Source organism: Protopterus annectens, chromosome 16.part0 (assembly GCF_019279795.1).
Source record: "Protopterus annectens isolate FY-2018-M chromosome 16.part0, PAN1.0, whole genome shotgun sequence".
Classification (NCBI taxonomy): domain Eukaryota; kingdom Metazoa; phylum Chordata; order Ceratodontiformes; family Protopteridae; genus Protopterus; species Protopterus annectens.
Window position 1 is genome coordinate 332,752,032 of NC_056750.1, and position 27,127 is coordinate 332,779,158.

Consider the following 27,127-nt stretch of genomic DNA (forward strand, 5'->3'; position numbering starts at 1 on the left):
AACCTCTTGCTGTGAGGTAACAACGCTACCGCCATACCACCGCAGCATTACTGAATTTACTTGAACATACATTTACTATATGACCTTACATTTAAAAACACTAAGAAAAGGAAATCTGAAGTACTTAACGGTGTTTAAATGCATACACACGCACACACACACTCTCAAACGCTTTTGTACACACGTACTTTGTACACACACACACAAACACACATGCGCGCGCACACGCACACATGCACACATGCACACACGCACACACACATACATACATACTGTGTGTCTGTATATATAAAATGTGTGCGCGCGCAATATGTGTACATACAATGAATTATTTATAATAAACAATATAGTGTAGAAAGGCAGACGTCCTGTCTGGTGGACCCCAGCCATAAACAAACTATACAATAGAAGGAGAAAGCTACTAAATGATAAAGCAAAATCCCAAAAAGGGAAGGCATCACTGATAAGTATTAGCAAAAAACTACGGGCACTCATAAAATTGTCTAAGGCCAGCTTCAAGAGAAAAATTGCACAGGACACTAAGGTTAATCACAAGGCTTTCTTTAGTTATGTTAGGAACCTGGGTGGTAATTCCCAGATATGCTCAGAATTAGTCCAAAATGACAAAAAATACACCAAACCCACAGACCTTGCCAACATCCTAGCTGACAGGTTCAGCGCAAACTTCTCCCCCCCTCCCCACCAAAAGGGCAAATATCTATCCCAGCAGAGTGCTGCCCCCCTGACATCTCAGATGCTCAGGTAAGAGCCGCCCTCTCCAAAGCAAAAAAACACAGCATCAATGGGACCAGACGGTGTCCCGGGCTGCGTCTTACATGAACTCCAAGAACAGCTAAACCCAAACATAAAACTACTGTTCAGTCTCAGCCTTATTACAGGATATGTACCCAGAGAATGGCGTACAGCAACAGTGGTCCCTCTCCATAAAGGTGGTGCCTCAACGGATCCTGGAAACTATCGCCCCATAAGCCTGACTAGCTTGGTCTGCAAAGCTATGGAAAGGATCATCATGGACCATATAAATAAAGATATTGGGGACCTACAGACACTGGATCCTACCCAGTAAGGCTTTGTTAAGGGCAGGTCCTGCCTCTTAAACCTGGTTGATTTCTTTGAAACAGTCACCAAGGCCATTGATGAGGGGAAGATGGTCCACACAGCCTACCTGGACCTCGCAAAAGCCTTCGATACAGTACCCCACTCGGGCATTATAGATAAGCTCACCAGCTTAAATATAAACCCCTATGTCACTAGATGGATTGCAAACTGGCTCAAGGACAGAAACCACATGGTTAGAATTGCTGGAGCCATGTCAGACTCCAAACCAGTTACAAGTGGTGTCCCACAAGGCTCAGTCCTGGGACCTCTCTTGTTCGGTATATATTTCTCGGAGGTACAGCCAACATGGAAGGACTGTGGCTGACCAAGTTCGCAGATGACTGCAAACTGGGCGCCATAATCGACTCTCCAGCCGACACAAGCATCCTCCAAAAGGGCCTCATAGAAACAGACAACTGGTGCCAGAGCCATTGCCTCAAGCTAAATGCCAAAAAGTGTATAGTCATCCCCTTTGGCAAAAACAAAGTGCCCACAAATTACCACATAGGTGGTAATCCATTAAGTACAGAAGAAGTAATTAGGGACCTGGGGACCCAAGTTGATAGCAATCTCTCATTTGATAACCACGTGGCCAAAGTGGTTAGAAAAACATTTTATATAGCCCACCTAATCATGAAGGGATTCGCATCTAGATCAGGGGAGGTCATCGTGCCTCTTTACCCATCCCTCATTAGGCCCATAATTGAGTACAATGCCCCTTTTGGGATGTACCTTACCAGACACCTGCAGCAACTGGAAAGACCCCAAAAGTACCTCACCAAGAGGATCAAAGGGCTCAAACAGATGCCATATGCTGCCTGGTTAAAGAAACTCCAGCTCTACTCAGTGGCATACCGCCTGTTCAGAGGTGATCTGTGCCTGACGTATAAAGCCATGTCCAACCCGGAATTAATGGACATGCTGCACCTCAGAAAATCATAATCCCATCGATCTACGCGCTCGAGAGACATGAACCTCAGCACTGAAATAAATAGGACATGCTGGAGGGACAGATTCATAACCCAGAGGCTCCCTTCACTCTGGAATAAAATCCCAGTCCAGGTTAGTCAGAGTCCCTCATTGACTCTCTTCAAGAGGAATCTTGATGAGTGGATGGGAGATCGTAGGTTTACCCCGGGTTTCACTTCTGTGTCACTGTTAGACAGAGGCACAGTATACTAACCTCGAAAAAGGGCATAGCAAAATAAATTTAAAATGAATGGCGAAAGCCAAACACATTCTGGCTAGGCTTATAAATGCCCTATGGCAGATAGCCTAGTATGAACCTATGAACCTAGTAAATGTTGCTCAATGATTTACTTGGTCATGGTCACACACTGGCTATGTGTTGCACATGCAGTCTTGGTCAATGTCTTTTTCAGTATTTTCTTCTTTGTATTAAGTACATTTAATAATCATTGTTATCTTTGCCAATGTAGCCTAAGATGTTCATCGTGTTTCACTGTTGCAGTCATGACTGTAGGGTTCTCCCCTGCCGGCAGGCAGTCCTCGGTCGGCCAGAATCCCAAATTCTGGGTCTGGCGTCGGCTGCTCAGCCATGCTCCCTGACGTCAGAGCGCCAGGAGTACAAAGCTAGTAGCCGACGCCATGTTCTCCAGTCTTTCTTGTCGTGCAGTGATAGCAGTTCGCAAGTGCCGGTCGGATGACTCCTGACAATTTTTTCTAAACGTACTTCAGTCCGAAGACTTTCTTCTCCTACTCAAAGCTAAGTACCCCGTTGGGGAAACTTTTTTCTTGCTCCAGTCCGATGTCAGAAAAAGTTAATAATTGTATTTCATGTGGGAAGCAAATACCTCATAAGGATTTTCATTCTTACTGTATTCCTTGCTTAGGCCCTGACCATGACGTAGCTAGTTGTCGGTTTTGTGCTAGGTTTAATCAACGTATGATTAAACGAAGGTACGATTTTGCATTTCATTACTTCGGTAGGCGTTTTAATTACAAAATGTCGTCTGACACGCTTCCGGCTACCGGAGTTCACAAACGACGCAAGGATAAAGACAGGCCTCCGAGGTCCAAATCAGACTATATTGTACAAGCAGAGCCAGCTTCAGGTTCGGCCGTCGTCAGTGAGGTGCTTTTTCAGCCCCTTTCATCGGCCATTTCGGAACCGATGGCCAAAATGGACTCCCACGAGGAGCCAACTAGGCCGTTGAATATTTCAGTTGCAGGACCTTCGGGTAATGCTCCTTCGAATGGGTCCGGAGCCGCTGTGCAGGTACCGGCTTCCGAAGGGGTTTTCAGGCCTATTCCGCTTCTGATAAAGGCAAAGCCAAAGACAAAGGCAAAGACTTCTTCCAAATCAAAGACTACTGCCCAGGCCTCTTCTGATCCGGGACCCAAGTCTCAGAAACAGTTACTTAAGATGGCGGAGGACTTACTTACTATGATTAGGGGTTCACATCCCCCTCTAGATAAAAGGCCAAGGCAGGAATTGTATTATGACTCCTCTGATCAGGCTTCTGTTTCTTCAGTTTCTTCTTCTGACCAGGATTATTCTTTCCCTCCTTATGAGGATTCTGATTTTTCTTTTGGGGAAACTTTACATGAAATGAGGGAACATTTTCACTGGGAAGGACAGGAGTACTCGGAATCTAAGAAAAGACTTACGGATTTTCTTCTTCTTCTCCAACATAGACCCGTGGCTATCCCTCCTATTTTGGATATTGTGGATGATGCTTTTTCGGAGGCTAACTTAACTCCTGACTTTTCCTCCAGCTCCTGTTAAGCCAGACAGATTATTATAGGGTTCCTGATTCCCACCAGTTTTTATACAAGAATCCTACTGCTGATCCTGAAACCATTTCTCAGGGTCCTAAGGGCGTCAAGGCCGCTTCTGCAAAAAACCCCATTCCCACTGAGAAGGATTCCAGATCTTTAGAAAGATGGGGCAAAAAAAGTGTACACTTCAGCAACTTTATCTATTAGGGCTTTAAACTGTCAATTTCATATGCAGAAATACCAGCAATTTCTTCTGTCTGTTTTGAAACAAAAGCTAACTTCCATTTCCGCTTGTGCAGATAAGGAATTACATGATTAATGCATGCCACTGAACAAGTAGGGAAGCATGGTTTACACTGTGGTTTTGATGCCTTGGAGGCTTCTTGTAGGGCTGCTGCCTCTGGCACAGTCATTAGAAGACATGCTTGGTTAAAGGAACAAAACTTGCCAGATCAAGTAAAAGATAAGTTATTGGATGCTCCTTTTCAGCATAATGTTTTGTTTGGATCTAAGGCTGAAGAGGCGATGAAGATGGAGGACAAGGCAAAATCTATGCAAACGGTTAAGGATTTCTTAAAAGTACAGCCACCCAGATTTAGTAGGAATTGGCCTACTAAAAATTGGTCCTTTCCCAATTCAGACAGGCCTCAGAGGGGTAGATACAGACGCTCCCGAGGAAGGCCCCAAACGCAAGCCTCTTATAGACCAAGACAGTGGACTGCTTCCACCCCTAGAGGAGGAGAGGACAGGTCGCAAGCTCATAGAAAAACAGGCTCAATGACTCCCTCTGTTGGGCTGCAGGAACTTTTTGCCTGGAAGCCCCTTTCGGAGGAAAACTTTCTCTCTTTCACCTAAATTGGACTCGTATAACCCAAGACAAGTGGGTTCTGGATGTGGTTTCAAGGGGTTACAAATTCCATTTTCATACCCTACCAAGACCAAGCGGATGGCTGGATCTACCAAAACATCAATGGTTAGAGGCCTTAAACCAGGTGGAAGCCCTCTTGGCTATGAAAGCCATAGAACTGGTTCCACTTTCAGAAATTGGACAAGGTTTTTACTCAAGGCTCTTTCTAGTCCCCAGAAAGCAAAATTCATGGAGACCCATTCTGGATCTGTCAGTCTTGAACACTTTTCTCGAGATTCCAAAATTCAAGATGCTTACTCTACAGCAGCTACTTCCAATGTTGACCAAAAATGCACGGATGGTAACTTTGGATTTAAAGGAGGCTTATTTACACATTCCCATCAGGCAGGAGTGCAGAAAATACCTCCGGTTCAAGGCCGGATCGAGGCACTATCAATTCTCTGCACTGCCCTTTGGATTGTCTACTGCGCCCAGGGTCTTCACCAAATGCCTAGCACCAGTAGTAGCTTATTGCAGACTCAAGGGAATTCAAATTTACCCTTATCTGGACGACTGTCTTATTCAGGCAGACAGCAAGGATGTCTTACTCCAGCATCTAGAATTTGTTCAGAAACTTCTCAAGTTACTGGGATTCACTGTAAACATAAAGTCAAATTTGACACCCTCACAACAGATAACTTTTCTGGGTGCTCTTCTAGACACAACAACCCAGATGGCATTTCTGACATACAAAAAACAATTGCAGCTGGCTTCAACTTTCAAAACCTTGGCATCATTAACTCAGCTATCTGCAAGGAAATTCCTGCAGGCTTTGGGTTACATGGCCTCCTGCATCCTTCTCGTGCCATATGCAAGACTACATATGAGGAAAATACAGTGGTACCTAAAAAGTGTATGGTCTCAGCATTGCCACAGTTTAGACATACAGATCAACGTCCTGCCTCGTCTTCAAAAGGAATTCCTTTGGTGGTCCAAGGCATGTACTCAAAACAAAGGGAAAGCCTTCAGTCTGCCTCCAGCCAGTCAGATACTAACCATGGACGCCTCAGATTATGCATGGGGAGCCCATTTGCAGGGCAACTGTCTGCAGGGCCTTTGGACAAAGGATCAGAAGCACCTGCATATCAATTTAAAGGAAATGTTAGCCGTTCAGAATGCTCTATTGGCCTTCAGGAATCTTCTACAACCAGGACAACTACTGATACGGACAGACAACACCACAGTTATGTGGTACATAAACAAGCAAGAGGGATCACATTCCTATCCCCTTTGCAGATTAGCCATGAATCTGTGGAACACAGCTCTAGCTTACAAATTGGACCTTCAAGCTCAGTTTCTACCAGGGAAGCAAAACATCCTGGCAGACAGTCTGAGCAGAAACCTGTCAGACCCACACGAATGGATGCTTGACACCGAAATATTCAAGATGATTGCAGCAGTCTGGGGATGTCGTCACATAGACCTCGTTGCAGCCCACCTCAATCATCAACTACAGATTTTTTTGCACAAGGACATTCCACGAACTAGCTTGGAAAGTGGATGCACTATCATTCAGTTGGAGAAACCTCTCCGGGGTATGCTTTCCCGCCTCTACCTCTTCTTCCACTGGTGTTAAAGATCAAACAGGACAAGCCCAAGATGATAATTTTACTGGCCCCAAATTGGCCTTGACAGTTTTGGTACCCAACTCTGAAAAACCTTTCTCTGGAGCCCCCTTGGGTTTTACCTCAGACTCCGAACCTTCTGTCCCAACACCAGGGTCAAGTTCTGCACTCCCATGTCAAAACTCTCAGCCTGGCTGCCTGGTTAATCCAGGGTCTATGATTCATTCTCTCCTACCCAAGCAGGTTATGGATGTCATTTTAGAAGCCAGACGTCCTAGCACTAGAAAATCTTATGCAGGAAAATGGAAAAGATTTTGCACCTGGATGCAGGCTCAGGATTCGGATCCTCTTATTCCTAACATTCCTCTGATTTTACTTTACCTGTCAGACCTCTTACATAAGGGTCTCTCTTTTTCTTCCATAAAGATTCATGCCTCTGCTATTTCTGCTCATTATAATACAGACCCTCCAATCTTTTCCCACCAGCTCATGAGACAGTTTCTCAGAGGAGCTAAGAACTTAAGGCCCCCCCTAGATCTCCACCCATTCCTGCCTGGGATCTCAACTATGTTTTGGACAAACTCACCTTACCTCCCTTTGAGCCTGCTGCCACATCTGACATCAAGTTTTTATCTTGGAAGACAGCCATCCTGTTAGCTCTGACCTCTGCCAGGAGAGTTTCGGAGTTGCAAGCTCTCATGGCTGTGGAACCTTATATTATTTTTCACCAAGACAGGGTGTCTTTAAGGACTAGTCCTACTTTCATGCCTAAGGTGGTTTCCAAAGTGGTTTTAAATCAAACTATTCACCTGCCAACTTTTTTCCCCAGTCCTCAAAATAGGGGGGAAAGGATCTTGCATTCCTTGGATGTACACAGACAACTATGTTTTTACCTGGACAGAACCAATGACATCAGGAAATCAGAGCAATTGCTTGTTTCTTATGCTTCAAGTTCCCAAGGTAAAGCCATTTCAAAACAGACCATTTCTAAATGGATTGCTCATGGAATCAGATTTTGTTATTCACACCATGGAAAGCAAATCCCAGGGAGTATAAGGACTCACTCTACCAGAGCTGCTGCCACTTCAGCTGCCTTCCTCAGGGGAGTTCCTACCAAAGACATTTTGGAAGCTGCAACTTGGAGTTCAGTGCATACTTTTTCTAAGCACTACAATCTACCTCTCTACTCTAAGTCTAGGGCAGGCTTTGCTTCTGCAGTCTTGCAGGGCCTTTTAGCCGCTCTACTTTATGACCACCTCCCTTTTCTTCTGCTTTGGGATTCAACCCTACAGTCATGACTGCAACAGTGAAACACGATGAACATAGTACAGTTGTGTACACTTACCATAAATGTAGATGTTCGAGTGTCTTCACTGTTGCAGTCTGGGTTACCCTCCCTCCTGTACCCTCTTATTTTTTCTTTTGTGTGGTTCCCTTCTTCTGAGGTGTATTTGCAAAGGGTATGGGATTTTACTAATTTTGGAACACCTGACATCTGGGGCAAGAAAAACTGGAGAACATGGCGTCGGCTGCCAACTTTGTACTCCTGGCACTCTGACGTCAGGGAGCATGGCTGAGCAGCCGACGCCGGACCCAGACTTTGGGATTCTGGCCGACCGAGGACTGCCTGCCGGCAGGCGAGAACCCTACAGTCATGACTGCAACAGTGAAGACACTCGAACATCTACATTTATGGTAAGTGTACACAACTGTACTTTGTGCTGAAAAGGGTCACAAGACCAGTTCACTTTCCTTGTTAACAAAGTATAAATAAATATGAAATAGAAAAAAGGAGGGTGAACATGACAAAAATGATTAAGGAACTAGTAAAGCACATTTTAAGTCTGCATGATTCATGAGTGAAAAATCCTCCCACTGAAGGCATTGGGAAGTAGCAGACAGACTAAGTTTAGAGTCCTATTACTTGTCACTTGTAAATGTACAGCAATGATCATTTACTGCAGTGAGAGTTTTCACACCTCAGCATGAGAGTGTGGGGGGGGGGGGAGGGTTTGCCAGATCTTTTAGGAATACAAAAGACTCCTCTTACAAAAACCTGTTCTTTATCTACCTTCTTTTGCTGCAAATTTATAGCATAGAACAAGCTCTGACAGACACATAAGTGAGGCTCAGTCAGGTAAACATAGAAGCAGTTCTGTTACAGAAGGTGTGTTTAGATGACATTGCTTTGCAGTACTGTCATTCAGTCTTAATCGCACGAGAAAACAGTACCACTTCCTTATGTCTAGCATGAGTCATATAAAGAGGACTTGAAATGTATTCTGGGAAGAAAGAATGAAAGCAAGAAAACAAGATCACGTTACTAAGGCAGGCCCCCATCATCCACCATTTTGAAAGAATAAAATTTGTAAAAGAAGCACTTAAGAGTGATTTTGAGACTAAAATAGCTCAAAAACAAGGATACAATGAAAAAATGTTTTTTGAGTTCTGAGGTGGAGTTCTCCTTTAACATGGCTTGTGGCTTGGTTTTGAGTAAAAATATAATTTTAGGGTTGCCACTTAAGGTTGGGCGTTGGGCTGGCACCTCGGCACCGTAAAAATCTACTGCCAATCATCAGTGGACCAGAGTTCCACTGTGGCGACCCCTAACCAGGAAAAGCTGAAAGAAGAACAACAACTTGTCTGGAGACTTCCTGATGGTTAGGAGATCAATGGCTCTGTCAGGAAATTGGGTTTTGGTAAGTTCTTGTTGTAAATTTTGCTTTCTGGTAGCCAATACATTTCAGAAGTTTATTTTCTCAAACTGGACAGTTTCCTGTTTGTATTTTAAATTATGTAGCAAGAGTAGTCTTTTTCTTGTTATAACTGGCATCCTGGGAGTTGTGAAGGATTACCATAAGCAGAAAATTAGTTTCATCAAAATAATCTTTTTCATGTTGTAACTCAGCATAAGTACACAGTCTTAAGTCTTGACTTTTAAGTAAAATAATGAATCTGGCCTCCAGTTGCACTTTGTTCTTTATAGTGAAATTACACCGAGTATATGTATACATAATATATTCAGTATAAATATTGTAGAAATAAGCAAAAATGATTTAGGAATAGTGTAAAGTATGTATTGTGGAAACTATATGTATATATATGTATATATATATATATATATATATATATATATGTGTGTGTGTATTCATGTATTTATTTCTACAGTGTGACTTTTCAACTCTTGCACATATCTATCATAATAGTTTCAACAAATGTATCAATTGGTAAAACAGTAAGAATGTTATAAAATGCCTTTCAGCATTTACAAAATGATTTGTTTGCTCATCTGTTACATTTAACACTCTAGTTACTGTTTCTTCATGACTGTTGCTAACATGATCATTAACTTTGAAAAAGAAGCAATGATCGTATTGAAAGAGGTGGGGCAAATGACGGGGGGGGTTAATCACTAAGTGTTATTTTGGAAGCTATGAGAAAAAGTCTTGAGAGCAGTTTCTTGCTGATGCCTTAGGCCATTAACTACTCTTGCTTCTCTTCAGAATGCATGCATTAATCCTAGGCCATTGGCACAGCTTGCATATCTTTTTGCTTTTAAATTCGTCTTTGATGGCCATTGACTTCTGTGATTCTTCATTTGCTTTCTCATTCATTCATTCATTGATAAATGATGTATGTTTGGTCAGCTCTGCTTACTTTAGGGCTTGATTTTAACATTTTTGTTGGTGACATTTGGCAGCGTGTAAGTATGGGTGGGCAATATTGTTCTGTTCCACTTTGACACTAATATTTTAGGAACTGAAAACAAGCTGCAGCCTAAACATTTTACAGATGGCATCCGAGCTGACTATAGCCTCCATCTTAACCCATGCAAAATGGCCTCCTTGTTTGGTACAGCAGAAGAGTTGCATCACAGATGATCACCTGTTAAGATAACATTTTTATTAATTCTTTATACCAAGAGGTTAACTCTTTTTCCAATACCTTGATATGTAATTAGATGAAAAAAGGTAACATTTAAAGACGTGGATATTGTAATTTCAATAATTCAACCTAAACTGTTCTTTGTGTATGGTTTGTTTAGTTTAGTCAAAGCCTGCCCCTGCACTCATTGTGAGTAGAACATTGAAACAGATCCTGAATGGGGTGCCAACCCATAGCAAGACATGCAGTCTTCTCCCCCTCAGGATGCACAGCTATAGACAGTTTGCAGAGTTGCCAGTTCACCTGTGGCTTATTATTAGGATGTGGGAGGAAACCAGAGTACATGGCAAGAACCCACATGGACACAAGGGAGGATATAACCCCACAAAGAAGGTACCCCAACCGAGAACCACGCTGGAGAAGCAAGTGCTGTGAGGCAGCTTCACTAACTGCTACGGCACTGTGCCTCTTTGTCTTTATCCTGCTGTACCTAAATATTTCTAATAGGAACCTTCTGTCCAGTAGATCATGCATTCCTCAATATTTCCAAAGTTACTGTCAAAGTAGATCTGGAACGTTTAGTTGCAAAGCTCCTTTCTTCTGCAATAAACCTTTTCAGTGCATTCAGGATCTATTTCCTCCATTATTCTAAAAGCACATTTGGGTGTTCCACCTTAATTTCTTTTAATGTCTTTGTTTACTTAATGTTTAAAGATGTTATCCTGGCGGGTCAGAATGTCTGAAGTAGTAAGGTTTTATTGCATGTTTTTCCTTTTCTTATTTTCATTTCTTTTCACATTAGATGCTACACTTTAACTTGATGTGTAACGGTCGTATCATAAAGATATCACCTGAAAATGGGATGCATATGGGAAAATCAGTCTGACAAAATGCTCCGTAGACTAACAACACACAAACCAATGAATAACACTGCCATGGACACAAGGCATCTCAGTTAATTTGTCAGAAATTACCTAGTAATTTAGGTTTTTTGGTAGTTATTAGGTATTTGATCCAGTAGAGCCAAGCACTATTTTTTTTCAGTTGCCTCTGAGTACGGTTAAGTGACTTACTCAGTGTGACTCAGTAGACAGATGAAGACTGAGAAATTCAAACATTGGACTACAGGAAGCAGTTTGTTGCAGCTCATCGCCTTAATCCACTGTACTAACCAACAGACTACATTTTTTTTTCGTAAGTGCATAGAATCTTTTCCATCCACATGAGGCAGATTGGACCCCAGTTTAACATCTCATCCAAAGGATGGCACACAGGAGTGCAGCACCTCCTTAATGCTGCACTGGAGTGTCTGATAGAAATCAAATCCATTCACTTGTCATGGGACTAGAACACACAACCTTCTGATCTTCAGCACCAGTGATGTGTGCTACCTGCTGAGCAACCTGCTGAGTTGTATTTTAAGTTAGTATTATAGGGTAAAGTGTGCTGTACATCTGTTCAGATTTTTGGAAATGTGACAGATCTACTTCTAAATGTGCCGCACTTTACTTGAGAAAGACAGATACAATGACTCAAACTTAAGTGAATCCAAGTTTGACTGTGTGTGAAACGTATTTCATGCTAGAATAGTCTTGTCTACAGATGCAGTAGCTCTCTTCCTGCATAATTTCTTATTCTATGCGCCTGGTAACTTTGTGCCCTTCTCACAGTAATGATCACTGCAGTAGTAAATGCTTGTCTGAGTTTAGTGGTCCATCCATGACTGACATTGTCCACTTTTAGTAATAAATATTTCCTTTTCAGTTTTAGCCTCTTGCTCTCCCAGCTCCATACAATCTATGATTTCCAGTATCTATTGTAGTACAAATATTTGCTTATATTCCCGGACAGTGTAGCGGTCCCAGTCACTTCTACATCATCCATGCAAAAGCATTTAACTATATTCTTGTTCCTGGTAATGATCATTTCTATTTCATGCACTAAGTACATTGTCTAGGTTCTAGGTTTAATATCTCTACAGTATTATGTGACTTTGTAAATGTCGGTTACTAACTTGTGGTTCTGCACTTTGTACGTGAAAGCTTGTGATTGTGCTGTCTTGAGGATTTCTGTTTTGTTCCAAGGTAGTACAATCTCAAGAGTTGGTATATTTAAGCTCCAAGAATTTGTGATGGCTTGCCTCTGCAAAAGTAATATTTTTGGCATTTTAATAATCTCGACTGTAGATTGCACTCGTGATTAAGCTAGATTATGGCAAGTATTACGAGAATTTATGATAATTCCATTGGACTTTCATTAGAAAGCCACCTTGTCTTCATAGTAATAACTCAGAAAACAGTACTTGATCCCGAGTAATAAATTCTTTACATTTGGTGGTTTGATGGTGTCTTATCTTTTTAAAAATCCCCGATTCCTGAAAAGCATGAACTGAGCATTTGCTTTTTTTTTTTTTTTTTTTTAGAGTTTATTTGGTGGTTGACCATGGAAAAAATAGTAAAACTGTACCTGCCAGTTGCTCTTTCTCCCAGCAGGGACTGGCTAAGTGATAGCTACCATGGTTATCACAAAGTAGTAGGAAGAGCTCTAGATCATCAGGTGTGCTAAATTTCCTTGATGTCAAAGAATGAAAAAGAAAAAAAAATGCTAGCTTAGCAGATGTTAAGTGCTGTGAACCATGAGTAGAGGGGCAGGAGTGAAACTAACTTTTGTAGCTCTGGTTCGACTAAATAGAAAGTTAAGAGTATTTGGGGAGTGTTAACATTGCTGAAAGATAATCATACACTTTTAGAAAGAAAGGAAGTTTGTCTGCTTTCTGTATTTCAGTCTTCCCTGGGAACAATTTTCATACAGCAACAATTTAATAAATTCCTTTTCCAAACCACATGCTGTAAATATTTATTGAAAGAAAATAATGCATTCTCCAGCACTGGGGAAACATAAGAACTTCTGCTGTTTTTTTTTGTATATAATTTATTTAGTGGTCTTATTATAATGGTCATTTTCCCCAACAGTTCATCATTGGCGAAGATGGCTCATGTGGCTTGGTTTATGAGCATTCTCCTGCTGAAGGCCCACCAATCGTGTCTCTCCTCGATCATATTGTAGAATATACGTAAGTAGTTCATGTAACTTGTACTTGATCATAAATGCTTCTGTGACGTAGTTTGTTGTAAACACTGCATGAAATTCTGTGGTATCAGTATGTCGTCTTCAGCTGGGAAAGCACTACGGCACTGTAGACTTATGTATTGTAAACCATCCTGACTCGTACAGTTGCTTATTTCATGGTTGTGTTGTGGGCTATTGTGTCATGCTTTGACAGTGGTACCCTTTGATATCTCATCCCAATTAACAGACTTTGACTGTACAGATGCTATAATCTCCTTTCACAGAATAGCTGTCATCAACATCTTACATTTCAAATATACTTTCTTCTCCTTCTCCTATGACTGAGAATTACTTGACTTGAGTGAAGTAGTTTTGTTTTTAATCTGTGGCCAGGCCACGAGCTGCAGAGTGCTACTGCTGTGAATCTCGGGACTGTGGTAACAGTAGTGTTCCTCTGACCATAATATTCTGTCATTCATAAGTAGTATTTCAGAGCAAGCAGGAAACCCCACAAAATCATTGAAAACTGAAGCTACAACGGTATTTTTTATTTATTTGTACATAGGTTCATAGATTACTACTAGACTAACTGCCCAGGCTATTTTAAGCTTAGGCAATTACTCCATGCGAGACTCAAACCCTGCACTTTGAGTGTGTAAGGTAAACACTTTAACCACTGAGTCAACGTCCCTTCCTTAAATGTTCATAGATTAGTACTAGGCTAAGTGCCCTTGTGGGCTATTTTAAGCTTAGTCATTTACCCCATGTGTCTGTATGGGAAATAACTTTATTGCCAGCCTCCATAGACTTAGATGGTATTGCAAAAATCTACCATATAAAGTTGTTTATACAAAGCTTATTGCTGTTTAAAAAGTGATTACTGATTTAACTTTTCCTGATATACTGTGACATTGAGGGTGCCTGTGAGATATGAATTTGTTAATGCTAATTCTTGTCAGTTTGCCATTGGAACTAGAGGAGGACAGAGACACGTAATGGTTTTAGTAGTAGTCTGCTAATGTAAAGCTGATCTTTAATGTTTTGAATATGGTAGTATTTATTGGGCGTATACCTTTCAACCTGCAGATATTGAAAATAAACACAAAGGCTCTTGAAAAGTGAGTACATCCAGCCAAAAATCTGGGCACCTAATTAACATCAATTTTGAATACTGAATATCACACAGCTGTTTCCACTTTCTTTATGACTGTGGCTTACAACTCGTAACGGAAACACAAGTTTAAAAAACTCAATGACAAAAATATTGCAAAACTGTAAGCATAGTATCAAAGACATTGTAAAATCCATAGACTTGGATGATATTGCAAAAATCTACCACATAAAGGTTTTTATTTTGCTCCTGAAAAAGGGAAATGTAATGGATGGGTCCTCTCTTTTCACATTACTGGTGCCATCGATACAGTGGTCATGCAGTTTTGTTTCTGTGTTCTGTGCACTAAAAGTTTCAGATAGTGTATTGGAGGGGTGTCAGAAAAGTAAACGAAGGGGGTCCCTCTAGCCTGAAAATGGGAACATACCTTCAAAATAGGTACATCGTGTGAAGGGTTAAATCAGCCTGGAAGTAATTATTCATCTCCAAAGTAAGTACAGTTAAAAGATATGTTGGGGGATAAGCTGAAATTTTCTTTAATAGCCAGTGCAAAGCAGCATTGTTTGCATTTTGCTAAAACGATGGTACGCCGGTAGCATTGTTACCTCACAACAAGAGGTTCTCCCATTCGATTCTCTGCTTGGCTTGGGAGTGCCTTCTATGTGGAGTCTGCATGTCCTCCCCAAGGTTGGGTAGCGTTCGAAAGACAGGCATGCGGAAATGGGTGTGCCTTCGTTGAAGGTTGGGCGTCGAGCTGGCACCTCGGCGTTTCGTAAAAATCTACTGCCAATCATTAGCGGACTGGAGTTCCGCTGTGGCGACCCCTTACCGGGAAAAAGCCGAAAGACAAACAACAATATTGATTCCAGCAAATAGTTCAGTCCAGTTGAAACTTCTCCTTAACTCTGTAGTTGATTATATAATGGGGATGTTGGAGGGATAACTCCTTTAAAAGAAATTGTTTGGGTTCAATTTTAATGACTTGGTTATTGCTTGAGGCTGCACCCTTTGAATCCATTTTTGATGAAGCATTGCCAATCCATCTGTGGATCATCACTAAATGATTAAATTATCTGACACCATGATTTCAGTATGCTGTGTTGTTTACCATCATCAGTTTTTCAGGAGTGTGATAAACATCGGTTGCAAAAGTGTAGCATGTCTACTTAAAACCTTCCTCCAGACTGAGTGAAGAAATACTTTTAACATGTTTTTAACTGTGGTAGATTATATTTTATTGCTACTAATTCTTTTGATATACATGATATAGGTTCATAGGTTCATAGGTTTATACTAGGCTATCTGCCCGAGGGCATTTACAAGCCTAGCCCATCGTTTTGTGGCTTACGCCACCCCTTTAGTATGGGGAACTATACCCATTATTTTGCTGTGCCTCTGTCGAGCAGTGACACTGAGGTAATCCCTGGGGTATATCTGCGATCTCCCATCCATTGGTCAAGATTTCTCTTGAACAAGGCCAGCGAGGTGCTCTGCCTCACATGTACCGGGATTTTGTTCCACAGCATAGGGAGTCTTTGGGTAATGAATCTATCCCTCCAGCACGTCCTATTAATAGCCGTGTCGAGGTTTAAGTCTCCCGCCCTTGTGGCTCTGATGGATCTAGATTTTTGAGGTGAAGCATATTCATCAAATCTGGGTTTGACATGGCCTTGTATGTTAGGCAAAGGTCACCTCTGAGCAAGCGGTAGCGACTGAATAGAGCTGGAGTTCTTTCAGTCGGGCAGCATAGGACAGATTTTTGAGACCCTTTATCCTTTTGGTGAGGAACTTTTGTGGCCTCTCCAGCTGCTGCAGGTGTCGGGTCAGATACATCCCAAATGGGGCATTGTACTCAATCATTGGTCTGATGAGTGATGAGTAAAGGGAGACTATGACCTCCCTTGATCTAGATGAGAATCCCTTCATGATAAGGTGGGCAATGTAGAAAGTCTTCCTAACTACTTTAGCTACATGGGTGTCGAATGACAGACTACTATCAACCTGGGTCCCCAGGTCCCTGATAACTTCTTCTGTGCTCAGTGGATTGCCACCTATTTGGTAGCTAGGGGTAACCTTGTTTTTCCCAAAGGGTATGACTATGCATTTTTGGCATTTAACTTCAGGCCGTGGCTCTGGCACCAGTTATCCGCTTCTGTGAGACCCTTCTGAAGGATATCTGTGTCAGATGTGTTTTCTACTATGGCCCAGTTTGCAGTCATCTGCAAACTTTGTCAGCCATAACCCTCCTGTGTTTGCTTGTACTTGAAAAGTAGATGCCAAACAAGAGTGGGCCCAGGACTGAGCCCTGTGGGACACCACTTGTGACAGGTTTTGAGTCTGACATGGCGCCAGCAACTCTGACCCTGTGGGTTCTGTCACTCAGCCAGTTTGCAACCCATCTTGTGATGTATGGGTTAACATTTAAGCTGATGAGTTTTTCAATGATACCCGAGTGGGGTATTGTATCGAAGGCCTTAGCCAGATCGAGGTAGGCTGTATGGACTGCCTTTCCCTCGTCAATGGCTTTGGTGACTGTTTCGAAGAAGTCAACCAAGTTTAAAAGGCATGATCTGCCTTTGACAAAGCCAAACTGGGTTGGATCCAAAGTCTGCAAATTCCCTATGTCTTTATTTATGAGGTCCATTATGATCCTCTCCATGGCTTTGCAGATAAGGCTTGTCAGGCTAATGGGCCGGTAATTTCCAGGGTCGGTGGAGGCACCGCCTTTGTGAAGTGGGACCACAGTTGCAGTGCGCCACTCCCATATGACCTACTTTTTTTAATTTATTGCATCCATAGAAGTAGTCATTGCTGGATTTACTCAAGATATCTTGTAACATGTTGATACAAACAGTATAAGTATGATAAGAGTTGATTAACAGGCTACAGGGCTACAGATGAAGCTTTAGATGAATACTATAGCCTGTTAACATGCATCAACATACTTGGACAATGACATATCCTCAGCTGAGATTTTAGTAGGGATCATTTAAACATGAATTGTCCTAAAATGGAGATCTGCACCCTATTTGTTCACTGTACTTCAACTTTCTATTTTTTACATTGATGTCTGTCACTGACACAGGTTTTACTCCAGAGCAGAACAAGATGTTGTCACCCTGGATTGAAAACATTCTAAATGAATGCTTTTGCATGTCTTGAGCTCTGGGGTGCATCAACAACTCAGAACATTTTAATATTTGTAAGATTTCTGAATTCTTTATTTGGATATTAGTTAGATATAGATATATGTAACTTGTGGGAATTTCTCCTTGGTTTGCCTTCTGCAAAGGCAAAGACCTCTGCTAACTTCCATGTTTGTGAAGCACACTCACTTTGTAATGATTTATTACATAGTGCACATCATGGCTCCAAAAGCACATTCTTAATTGATAACAGTAAATCAAGTAGATGTTTAGGGCTGTCTAAGACTATAAGATTAATCTTATTTAACATTTATTTTATTTTTAGTCTTGGTGCTTCAGGGCATGTGCCTGCACACCCACTTAAGCTGTTTTCTGCAGTGGTACCATTTAAGTGCAAGATAAAATTTAAGTTCAAAATATATTGCTAATAGCATAAGCTGTGTTGTGATAGCAAATGTTTTATTTAGTGGGAAGGAGAAAAGTATTGGCCTGGCACCCATGTCTGTTGTGGACAGAGGTAGCTTATAAATGTGTGGCTGTCGTGTCTTATTTGGATACAGGACATCAATATTCTTTTGGGAAAACTTGGCTAGGCTTAGCAAGCGCCCCCCCCCACACACACACACACACACACAAGTCATTAGCCTAGTAATGATCTATGAATATACAGTGTAGAAAGGAGACGGAGGGAACAAAATGTCCAGTTCACTGCAACTCACAGAAAGGTGTCTGTTATACCTTCACGTATTAACTGTGTCTGAACTGGTCTGTCAGTGCTTCACTTTTTCTTGGCTGTTGACTCTGGATATAATTGTTTATGTAGTACACAAAACACGGTGATTGTGCTCCAATATTCAGAAAGACAAATTGGTAATCAACTTTTATATCCCAAGTAAACATCTCAGATCTGATGACAAACATCTCACAAATTAGAAACCTAACAAAACCCCAGGCCCAAGTGGCAAATGGAACTCTCTTCCTTTAACTATCAAAGTTGCTACTAGTCTGCAGCCCTTCAAAATCTCTATAAAAGAAAACTTCAACAAAGCTTGGATTTGCTCCTGTATGAGCCCATGCTGAGGTACTGTTATACATTTTTCTACCGCTACTCTCTATCCCCACTACTAACTTACCCTACCCTCCTACACATACTCCCTTGAGGTTACACTCCTATCTTTTCCACATCTATTCCTACTGTCCCCTCTGTCACACACCGTACCCTTCTCTACTCGTACTATCCTAAGCTTTCACCAATATAATCTGTTACCATGTTTCATGAGCTGTACAATATTGATCGTTATGATAATCATATTATGTAAATAAAGCTGCATCTTCCTATTATCAGGCTTTCCATATACTTTGAACAGTGACTTTGAGTTTTTATTGTGATAAATGGTGTAGTTTTTCAGAGTTTGCACTTGAATGTTATGATTTTGTCTGTTAAGTTCTTATTCTGACAAACTAATGTATTGCTTTTATATTTGCACTTGAATGTTATGACTTTTTATGTCTGGTTTTTAATTCTGTTAACCATGTATATATGAAGCTTCTCTGTCTGGGCCTCCACTGAAAACTGGTACCTCATGACCCAGTCGGACTTTCCCGGTAAACAAATACCAAATAAGTAGTTGTGCTAGAGTAGTGCAAGACTCCTCTTAATTTTTAAGCACCCCCTGCTTAAGCTGTTATGATCGAGTCTAGCACTAGGAGAGCAAATCTGCCAGTACTGACCAGCAAATGGTAGTGACTTCCTGGAAAGTTGCTAGACTAGCAGGGTTGCTAGACTAGCAGGATGTGTTCAACTGCATTTTCTGAAGGATACAAAGTCTGAAACTTAAATGTATGAATTGTTTTATGAATTCAGTCCTCAGAAGTTTTTGTGAAAACCACATACTTTGTGAGAAACAGACCACACATGATGCAGAAATGTAGACAGTTGAGAGATGAGGAAGGTAAGTATAAACGTGAGGGACTGTATTACACTGGCTTTTTGACAGTGCTCACTAAGCACTTTATGGCTTTGAAAGCAGGCAGAAAGTTTTTTTTTTCCTTTTTACTGCAACTAGTAGTGCATGGAGCAGATAATGCTCTGTGCACTACAAAGAATTGTAATTGTTTCTCTGATCTTAACCTACTATGTGTTCTCAACATGGATGCCAAGATTCAGCTCTCAAGCTTCATTCTCCAGGTGAATTTCTTGGCATCTATGTCTTGAGCACAGGCATCAGTTAGGACTGGTAACACGCCCATAACCCTCAGTGTAACATTACAAAAATCGGTTTCCTATATTTTGCACTACTGTGCATGTTAACTTGATTCATGATGTAGTGGCCCAGCCTATAGTTTTATTTACTATTACGAAGCCTCATCTGACAGTTGTTGCTAAAAGTATTCCTCCGTTATAGTTTTTGCTCCAGTAGTTATTTGTGCTTGGAATCAAGTTCATTAAATTAGATTGTAATATATTCGGTTTAGTTTCAACTGCACTACAGTAGCATATCAATAAGTAATGGTCTACTGTTACTCTATTTTTTTTTTATTTTGTTAATCAAATAGAAATTGGAACTCTCTTCCCCTATCCGTGTCCACTGCCCCCTCCACAGCCATATTCAAAAACTCCCTCAAATCGCACCTTCTTAGCACCTGGTTATGCCCTTGTATCACATAACCCTACCCATACTACTATTAACTCCCCAACTTCCTCTCTGATCACATGCTGGAGCTCTGATCCCCTGTAGGCTTGGTCATCTGAAAGGGTACTTTTAACTGTAGAATCTTACTTGATATACATTTTTTTTCTTACCAATGTATAACTGACATTGTCTTTTTACCCATGTTCTATATCTTTTTACCTGGAGTGTTTTTATTAATTTCTTGTTATATTACTATGCTCAGCATACATGATGTAACCTGTTTTGTGTATTATGCTGGATGTACTATATTTGTATAACTTGATGTTGGAGCTTTTCTCCCCAGGCCACCGCTGAAAATGGACCTGGTCCAGTTGGAATTTCCCAGTTAACAAATGTAAAATAAAATAAATAAATAGTGCCCATTGAAACCACAGATCCATTTTCCAGTGGGGAAATTGGGTGCACAAAAATAATTGCTAAGGGGAACACGTGTGTGAATTTCCTGGCCTGGAAAAGTAGAACAGCTGCAATCTCTGGTATTATCAGGTCTGATCTCCTGTGACTCCCAAACAGGACTAAGTACTTTGCAAAAGTACTTTGCTTCTCAGTAAGCTGAAGTAGGCTGGTCATCAACATAACCTTGGTACTGTTTTACTTTTAACTCAAAATTTAAAATAACACTATCAGAAATGCTTGCATGTGTTTCTTTCTTTTTGCAGGAAGAAATGTGAAATGGTTCGCTCTCCAATGATTCCTCTGTCAATGCCAAAGAAACTGCGATTCAACATCACTCCTGAAATCAAGCAGGATATTGAAAAGGCAAAACAGAATCTCAACATGTGAGTTCAGTTATGAGTGAAACGATGACTGTAAACTGAGAAACATAATGACTCAGTAAAAAATGCCAAATTTCTCACATATTACCACCAAAAACTGTCACACAAGCACACACGCATGCAGAGATGCACTCAAAAGCAAATGTAGGCAGATGCAAACACACAGACATGCACAGATGCACGTGAATACGTGCAGACACGAATACATGCAAACACAAATGCATGCACCCAAACACACATAACATACAAATGCACAGACAAATGCATGCAGATATGCACAGATGCAAATGAATACACACAAATGCATGTGCCCAAACATACAGGAATACATGTAAATGCAAGTAAACGCACATGAATGCATGCAAATGCAGGTATGCAAACACACACAAATAACACGCACATAGTTGTGTGAAATACATAGGATAACAAGATCCGTTTGAATGTACTGTTATGCACATATGCAGCATTTCATGACAAAAATCCTACTTTACTGCCACAGAGAACTTTGAGAAAATGTTTTTACCAGTGTTATTGTAGCAGAGCTGCACATGATCTCTAAATATATGCTATCTGTGAGGTTGCACCACCTTGAAGAGTGAAGTGCAATTTTTCCTTTTTCCCATGGTGGTACCGCCTCAGAGGTAGTGTATTTAGAGATCATGGATAGGGTGGCAGAGCCCACCCCCCCCCCCCCCAATGAGAGGTGCAGGAAGCAGAAATACTACTAAATATTGTATCCTTTAATGATCCCACTTTGTCTTCCAGTTTATCCTTTTTCTCCTGTCTTCATGAACTTAAATGTAGAAATGTTTAAGGATACAAACTATTAAATGACTGATTTAAGCATGTAAAAAAATTCATATCACAATTGATATCTATTGTAAAACAGCATTCTTTTTTGAAAAATAAGATGTTTCTCTTTCCAACTGTCCACAATGATTTTTAAAGGCTAGTGTCTTGATTTTCATGCTCAGGGCTAGGAAGGTATGATCCCACAGTAGTAAAGTTGTCTGTGGGGTTTCATCAGTGAGATGCTACATGTGGACAAACTGTGTACAATAACTTAAAAAGACCCAAATTTTACTGTAGCTGTAACCTAAAGTTGAGTTACTACCAACAGCACCAGTGTCATGTGATCTTCCTTGAGCAGCTTAATAAAGGTTTTGTTGAATATGCACAAATCTGGTGTACTGAAAATGGTCTCAAGCTAAGTGCAGAAAACGTGGAAAGTTGTTCTGGCATCATATGTTGTAAGTGGAGGCACTCTTCAAAAGTACAGTCATAAAGAGACCTGGGTACTTATGTGAACAACTCTCTCCCATTTGATCTTGTTTCCACCATAGTCAGGACATCTTTCTACTTGGGCGCAGTTAATTTTCAAGGTAATATCTTCAATATCCAAAGAAGGCATCTTATCACTGTAGTCTACCATTATCAGACCCATTATTTAATACACTGCCCCCTTTGGAAAGTACAAATTCAAACATATTGCTTAACTGGAAAAGCCCCAATGATTTTGACAAAAAAAAAATTAAGGCCCCTCAGTCCTTCAACTATCCCAATAGATCAACACAGCTGTTATACTTAATAGCCTACCAGCTGCTCCAAGGTGACCTATGTCTCGCTTTGAACCTCGCAAAACCAAATCCTATTTGATTTACTATTTCTTCACAAAACCAGTGATGGCTCTACAAACACCCAAACTAGAAACCAAAATCTATACAAATAAGCAAGTCTGGCTCAAGAGAGAGGCCCCTAACTTGACAAATATGTTTGCCTATGTCACAAGTGACTATTCAATAAAGGTGTTTAAAAATGATAATTTTGCTGGTATTGTCCTGGGGGTTGTGTCTGGAAAATCTGAATCTACCTCTTCCCCCATGATTTCTTCCCCTCCCTTGTCGCTGAGAGTCGGTATCAGACTTTTGGAGTTGAATGTCGGATTTTTATTTTTGTTCCTTTTCTTCCCTAAATATATGGTCTGCTATATAGTGTGCTTTATTCGCAATTTCATGACTGCCCCTTGGCCATCTTAAACAAACCTTTTTAATTTACTGTTTTATGGGAGGTTACAGACTTTCTACAAAAGCTGCTTACAACCCGCTGGCTGCCACACCTTCCATTGGGTCTGGATGTAAAGAAAAGGCTTCAACTGTATCTGTCATGTGCTGCAAATATGCATCAAGTGATTCATTTTACTTTAGCACATTAACTTCGATTCTTGCCCAGTTAGAGGTTGGGTAGCATGCTGTGGAAATGGCTTTTAATAAGTTATTCCTGGCAGCCAGAAATCCATCATGTGTGTGTTTTGGGATGTAATCATCTATATTCTGTTTTTTTTTCTTGTATTTTTTTTTGAAAATTTTAGGGGTGTAGAGGCTTTTTAATATTGCTCTCAAGTCTTCACTAGTTGGATTTTATAATTGTGCATGTCCTAAGATATTTTCATATTTAGCTAAATGTGTCCAAATAGGAGGAAGAGAATCTGCAATGGTTTGAAAATCCACAACACTCCATGGGTGTACTACCCTTATTGCAGGTTTAGCCTATCTTTAGCTGCTATTGGATTTTGTACTTCTCTCAATGGATACGTTTTTGAAGGAGGTATGTCAAAATCAGTGGAAGAATCCGAATCCATTTCTTCCTCTGTATTTCATTTGGCAGGGGCTGTCCACTGGTATTCTTCCCAGTCTATGAAAATCTGAAATTGGGTAATGATATGCCTACATTTTTTGTCAAGTGTTAGATTTTGGAGAATAACTTTTATTAGGGAATCTTTTTAATTTTCCCACATACTTGGCACTTGTTCCATGTTTGTTTTGTGATACATTTGTTTTCTTTTATTAGCTGTTTGCATTAACATTTGATCTGACGATGATGATACGTTGGGTACTGAATGTCACTGTTGACAGAATCTAGTGTTATAAGCCAACCCAGAGGGCTGATTGATTAGAAGTGCTTGAAGAAATTTGAGCTCTATCTGGGAAAAGTGGTAGTTGTTTCTGCCACATTACCTCCACCCACTCTCTTGGAGAAGGGACAGCTATCAGTTTCTTGAGGCAAGGTGGAGGGGTTGCAGAAGGCAGGTTTAGCCAGTCATCATCTAATGATTCTGGCTGTGTAACTGATAGCTCCTTTAATTGTCTTATGGATACATACCCCAGAAATGGGATTTCTCATCTGCACATTTTTGTTATACGTTTGCTATTCTGTTAGCTGCCTGCAGCTTTAATCTAGCCAAATTATATTCTTTTTCCTCATTTTTGCCTTCTTTTTGTTGAACAGTAGATGCTGACCAACAAGAGAATGGTACGAATTGCCTTTTTTTTTTTAATATATTTTCTAAGGTTTTCTTATCAAACATTCCCTTTTCTGGAAAACTTTAAAGCGCTATCATTTATGGTGAACTCCGACCATTTTACCAAGTAACTACAGCTGTGTTGCTGTATTTATTAAACGTATACCTGCCCTGGAGTGCCATACTCCAGCTCTTTTAAAATACTGGTACTCGAGCCCATTATGAAACCCTCTGTCATACAATGGAATAGCGATGTGACTACAATTATAAATTCATTTTAATTTTTACTGAAGGAATCTTGTTTTCCATTTCTTTGTATTTGATTAAAAACCCACTCTCACTCTTGAGAAGGATACTCTGCCCTCCTTAAGGGGAGACTGTCCTTGTATTTATAGGTTCATAGGTTCATACTAGGCTGTCTGCCCTATGGCATTTATAAGCCTAGCCAGAGTGTGTTTGGCTTTTGCCACCCATTTTAAATTAATTTTGCTGTGCCTTTTTTGAGGTTAGTATACTGTGCCTCTGTCTAACAGTGACACAGAAGTGATAGCCGGGGTTAACCTACGATCTCCCATCCACTCATCAAGTACCTCTGATGAAGCTGTAGCTGTGGCTCCAGTGTAAACGCTTGTTTTTTTGTCAATAAACTTGGCGTTAAGGTTTTGTTTTCACCAAGTTTTATTTTATTTTACGTTCGCTTTTTATTGGTGCTGGCTGTTAAAGTTTTTTTCGTGTTTGCACAAACTGGTGTACAACAAGGGCTTGCCTCAAAAGGTGATTGCATTTTTGTTTTCTTTCAACTGTTTTCGTCCTCTTGAAGAGAGTCAATGTGGGACTCTGCCTAACCTGGACTGGGATTTTATTCCAGAGTGAAGGGAGCCTCTGGGTTATGAATCTGTCCCTCCAGCATGTCCTATTTATTTCAGTGCTGAGGTTCAAGTCTCTCGAGCGCGTAGCTCGATGGGATTTGGATTTTCTGAGGTGCAGCATGTCCATTAATTCCGGGTTGGACATGGCTTTATATGTCAGGCACAGATCGCCTCTGAACAGGCGGTATGCCACTGAGTAGAGCTGGAGTTTCTTTAACCGGGCAGCATATGGCATCTGTTTGAGCCCTTTGATCCTCTTGGTGAGGTACGTTTGGGGTCTTTCCAGTTGCTGCAGGTGTCTGGTAAGGTACATCCCAAAAGGGGCATTGTACTCAATTATGGGCCTGATGAGGGATAAGTAAAGAGGCACGATGACCTCCCCTGATTTAGATGTGAATCCCTTCATGATTAGGTGGGCTATATAAAATGTTTTTCTAACCACTTTGGCCATGTGGTTGTCAAATGAGAGATTGCTATCAACTTGGGTCCCCAGGTCGCTAATGACTTCTTCTGTACCTAATGGATTACCACCTATGTGGTAATTTGTGGGCACTTTGTTTTTGCCAAAGGGGATGACTATACACTTTTTGGCGTTTAGCTTGAGGCCATGGCTCTGGCAGCAGTTGTCTGTTTCTATGAGGCCCTTTTGGAGGATGCTTGTGTCGGCTGGAGAGTTGATTATGGCACCCAGTTTGCAGTCATCTGCGAACTTGGTCAGCCACAGTCCTTCCGTGTTGGCCTATACCGCCGAGAAATATATACCGAACAAGAGAGGTCCCAGGACTGAGCCTTGTGGGACGCCACTTGTAACTGGTTTGGAGTCTGACATGGCTCCAGCAATTCTAACCATGTGGGTTCTGTCCTTGAGCCAGTTTGCAACCCATCTAGTGACATAGGGGTTTATATTTAAGCTGGTGAGCTTATCTATAATGCCCGAGTGGGGTATTGTATCGAAGGCTTTTGCGAGGTCCAGGTAGGCTGTGTGAACCCACCTTCCCCTCGTCAATGGCCTTGGTGACTGTTTCAAAGAAATCGACCAGGTTTAAGAGGCAGGATCTGCCCTTAACAAAGCCAAACTGGGTAGGATCCAGTGTCTGTAGGTCCCCAATAACTTTATTTATGAGGTCCATGATGATCCTTTCCGTAGCTTTGCAGACCAAGCTAGTCAGGCTTATGGGGCGATAGTTTCCAGGATCTGTTGAGGCACCACCTTTGTGGAGTGGGACCACTGTTGCTGTACGCCACTCTTTGGGTACATATCCTGTAGTAAGGCTAAGATTGAACAGTAGTTTTGTTTGGGTTTGGCTCTTCTTGGAGTTCATGTAGGACGCAGCCCGGGACACCATCTGGTCCCATTGATGCTGTGTTTTTTGCTTTGGAGAGGGCGGCTCTTACCTGAGCATCTTAGATGTCAGGGGGGCAGCACTCTGTTGGGATAGATATTTGCCCTTTTGGTGGGGAGGGGGGGATGTTCTTCGTCTTCCCTTGCTGCAGTCCTGACTATTGGGTATAGTCCGCGTCCCAGTCGGCCCGAATACCAGAGTATAAGGCTGACGTCGGTCATGGCGCCTTAGACTGGCGTCAGTACGTCAGGGTACTAATGCGCATGACCGACGTCATTTCCTCAGTCTTTTTTGCCGCATGGTCCGATGCAGAAGCAATTTTGCGAGTGCAGGTTGGCGTTCTGAGATTTTCCGAACCGGAGTTTCAGACCGAAATCAGAGTTGGCTAAGTAACCCGGTGGGAACATTTTGGTTTTTTCTTGCCTCAGTATTTAACCGGATGTCAGAAAAAGTGAATAACTGTATTTCTTGTGGGAAACAGATACCGCATAGGGATTATCATACATTGTGTATACCTTGTTTAGGGCCTGAGCACGACGTTGTTGGTTGCCGCTCTTGTGCTAGATTTAACAAGCGCACTATTAAGAGGAGGCTTGATTGTGCT

The 27,127-nt window shown here is 41.3% G+C and overlaps 1 protein-coding gene across 6 annotated transcripts in view; it reads left to right on the forward strand.

Moving 5' to 3' along the window:
• The window catches only part of CRAT (carnitine O-acetyltransferase), a 475,040-nt gene that overhangs the window by 272,335 nt on the left and 175,578 nt on the right, over nt 1-27,127 (forward strand). For all 6 annotated transcript variants that reach the window (XM_044058286.1, XM_044058287.1, XM_044058289.1 and 3 more), the window contains 2 exons: nt 13,191-13,291; nt 20,897-21,016. In XM_044058286.1, the coding sequence (XP_043914221.1) occupies nt 13,191-13,291; nt 20,897-21,016 (221 nt within the window). The remainder of the gene's footprint in view (nt 1-13,190; nt 13,292-20,896; nt 21,017-27,127) is intronic.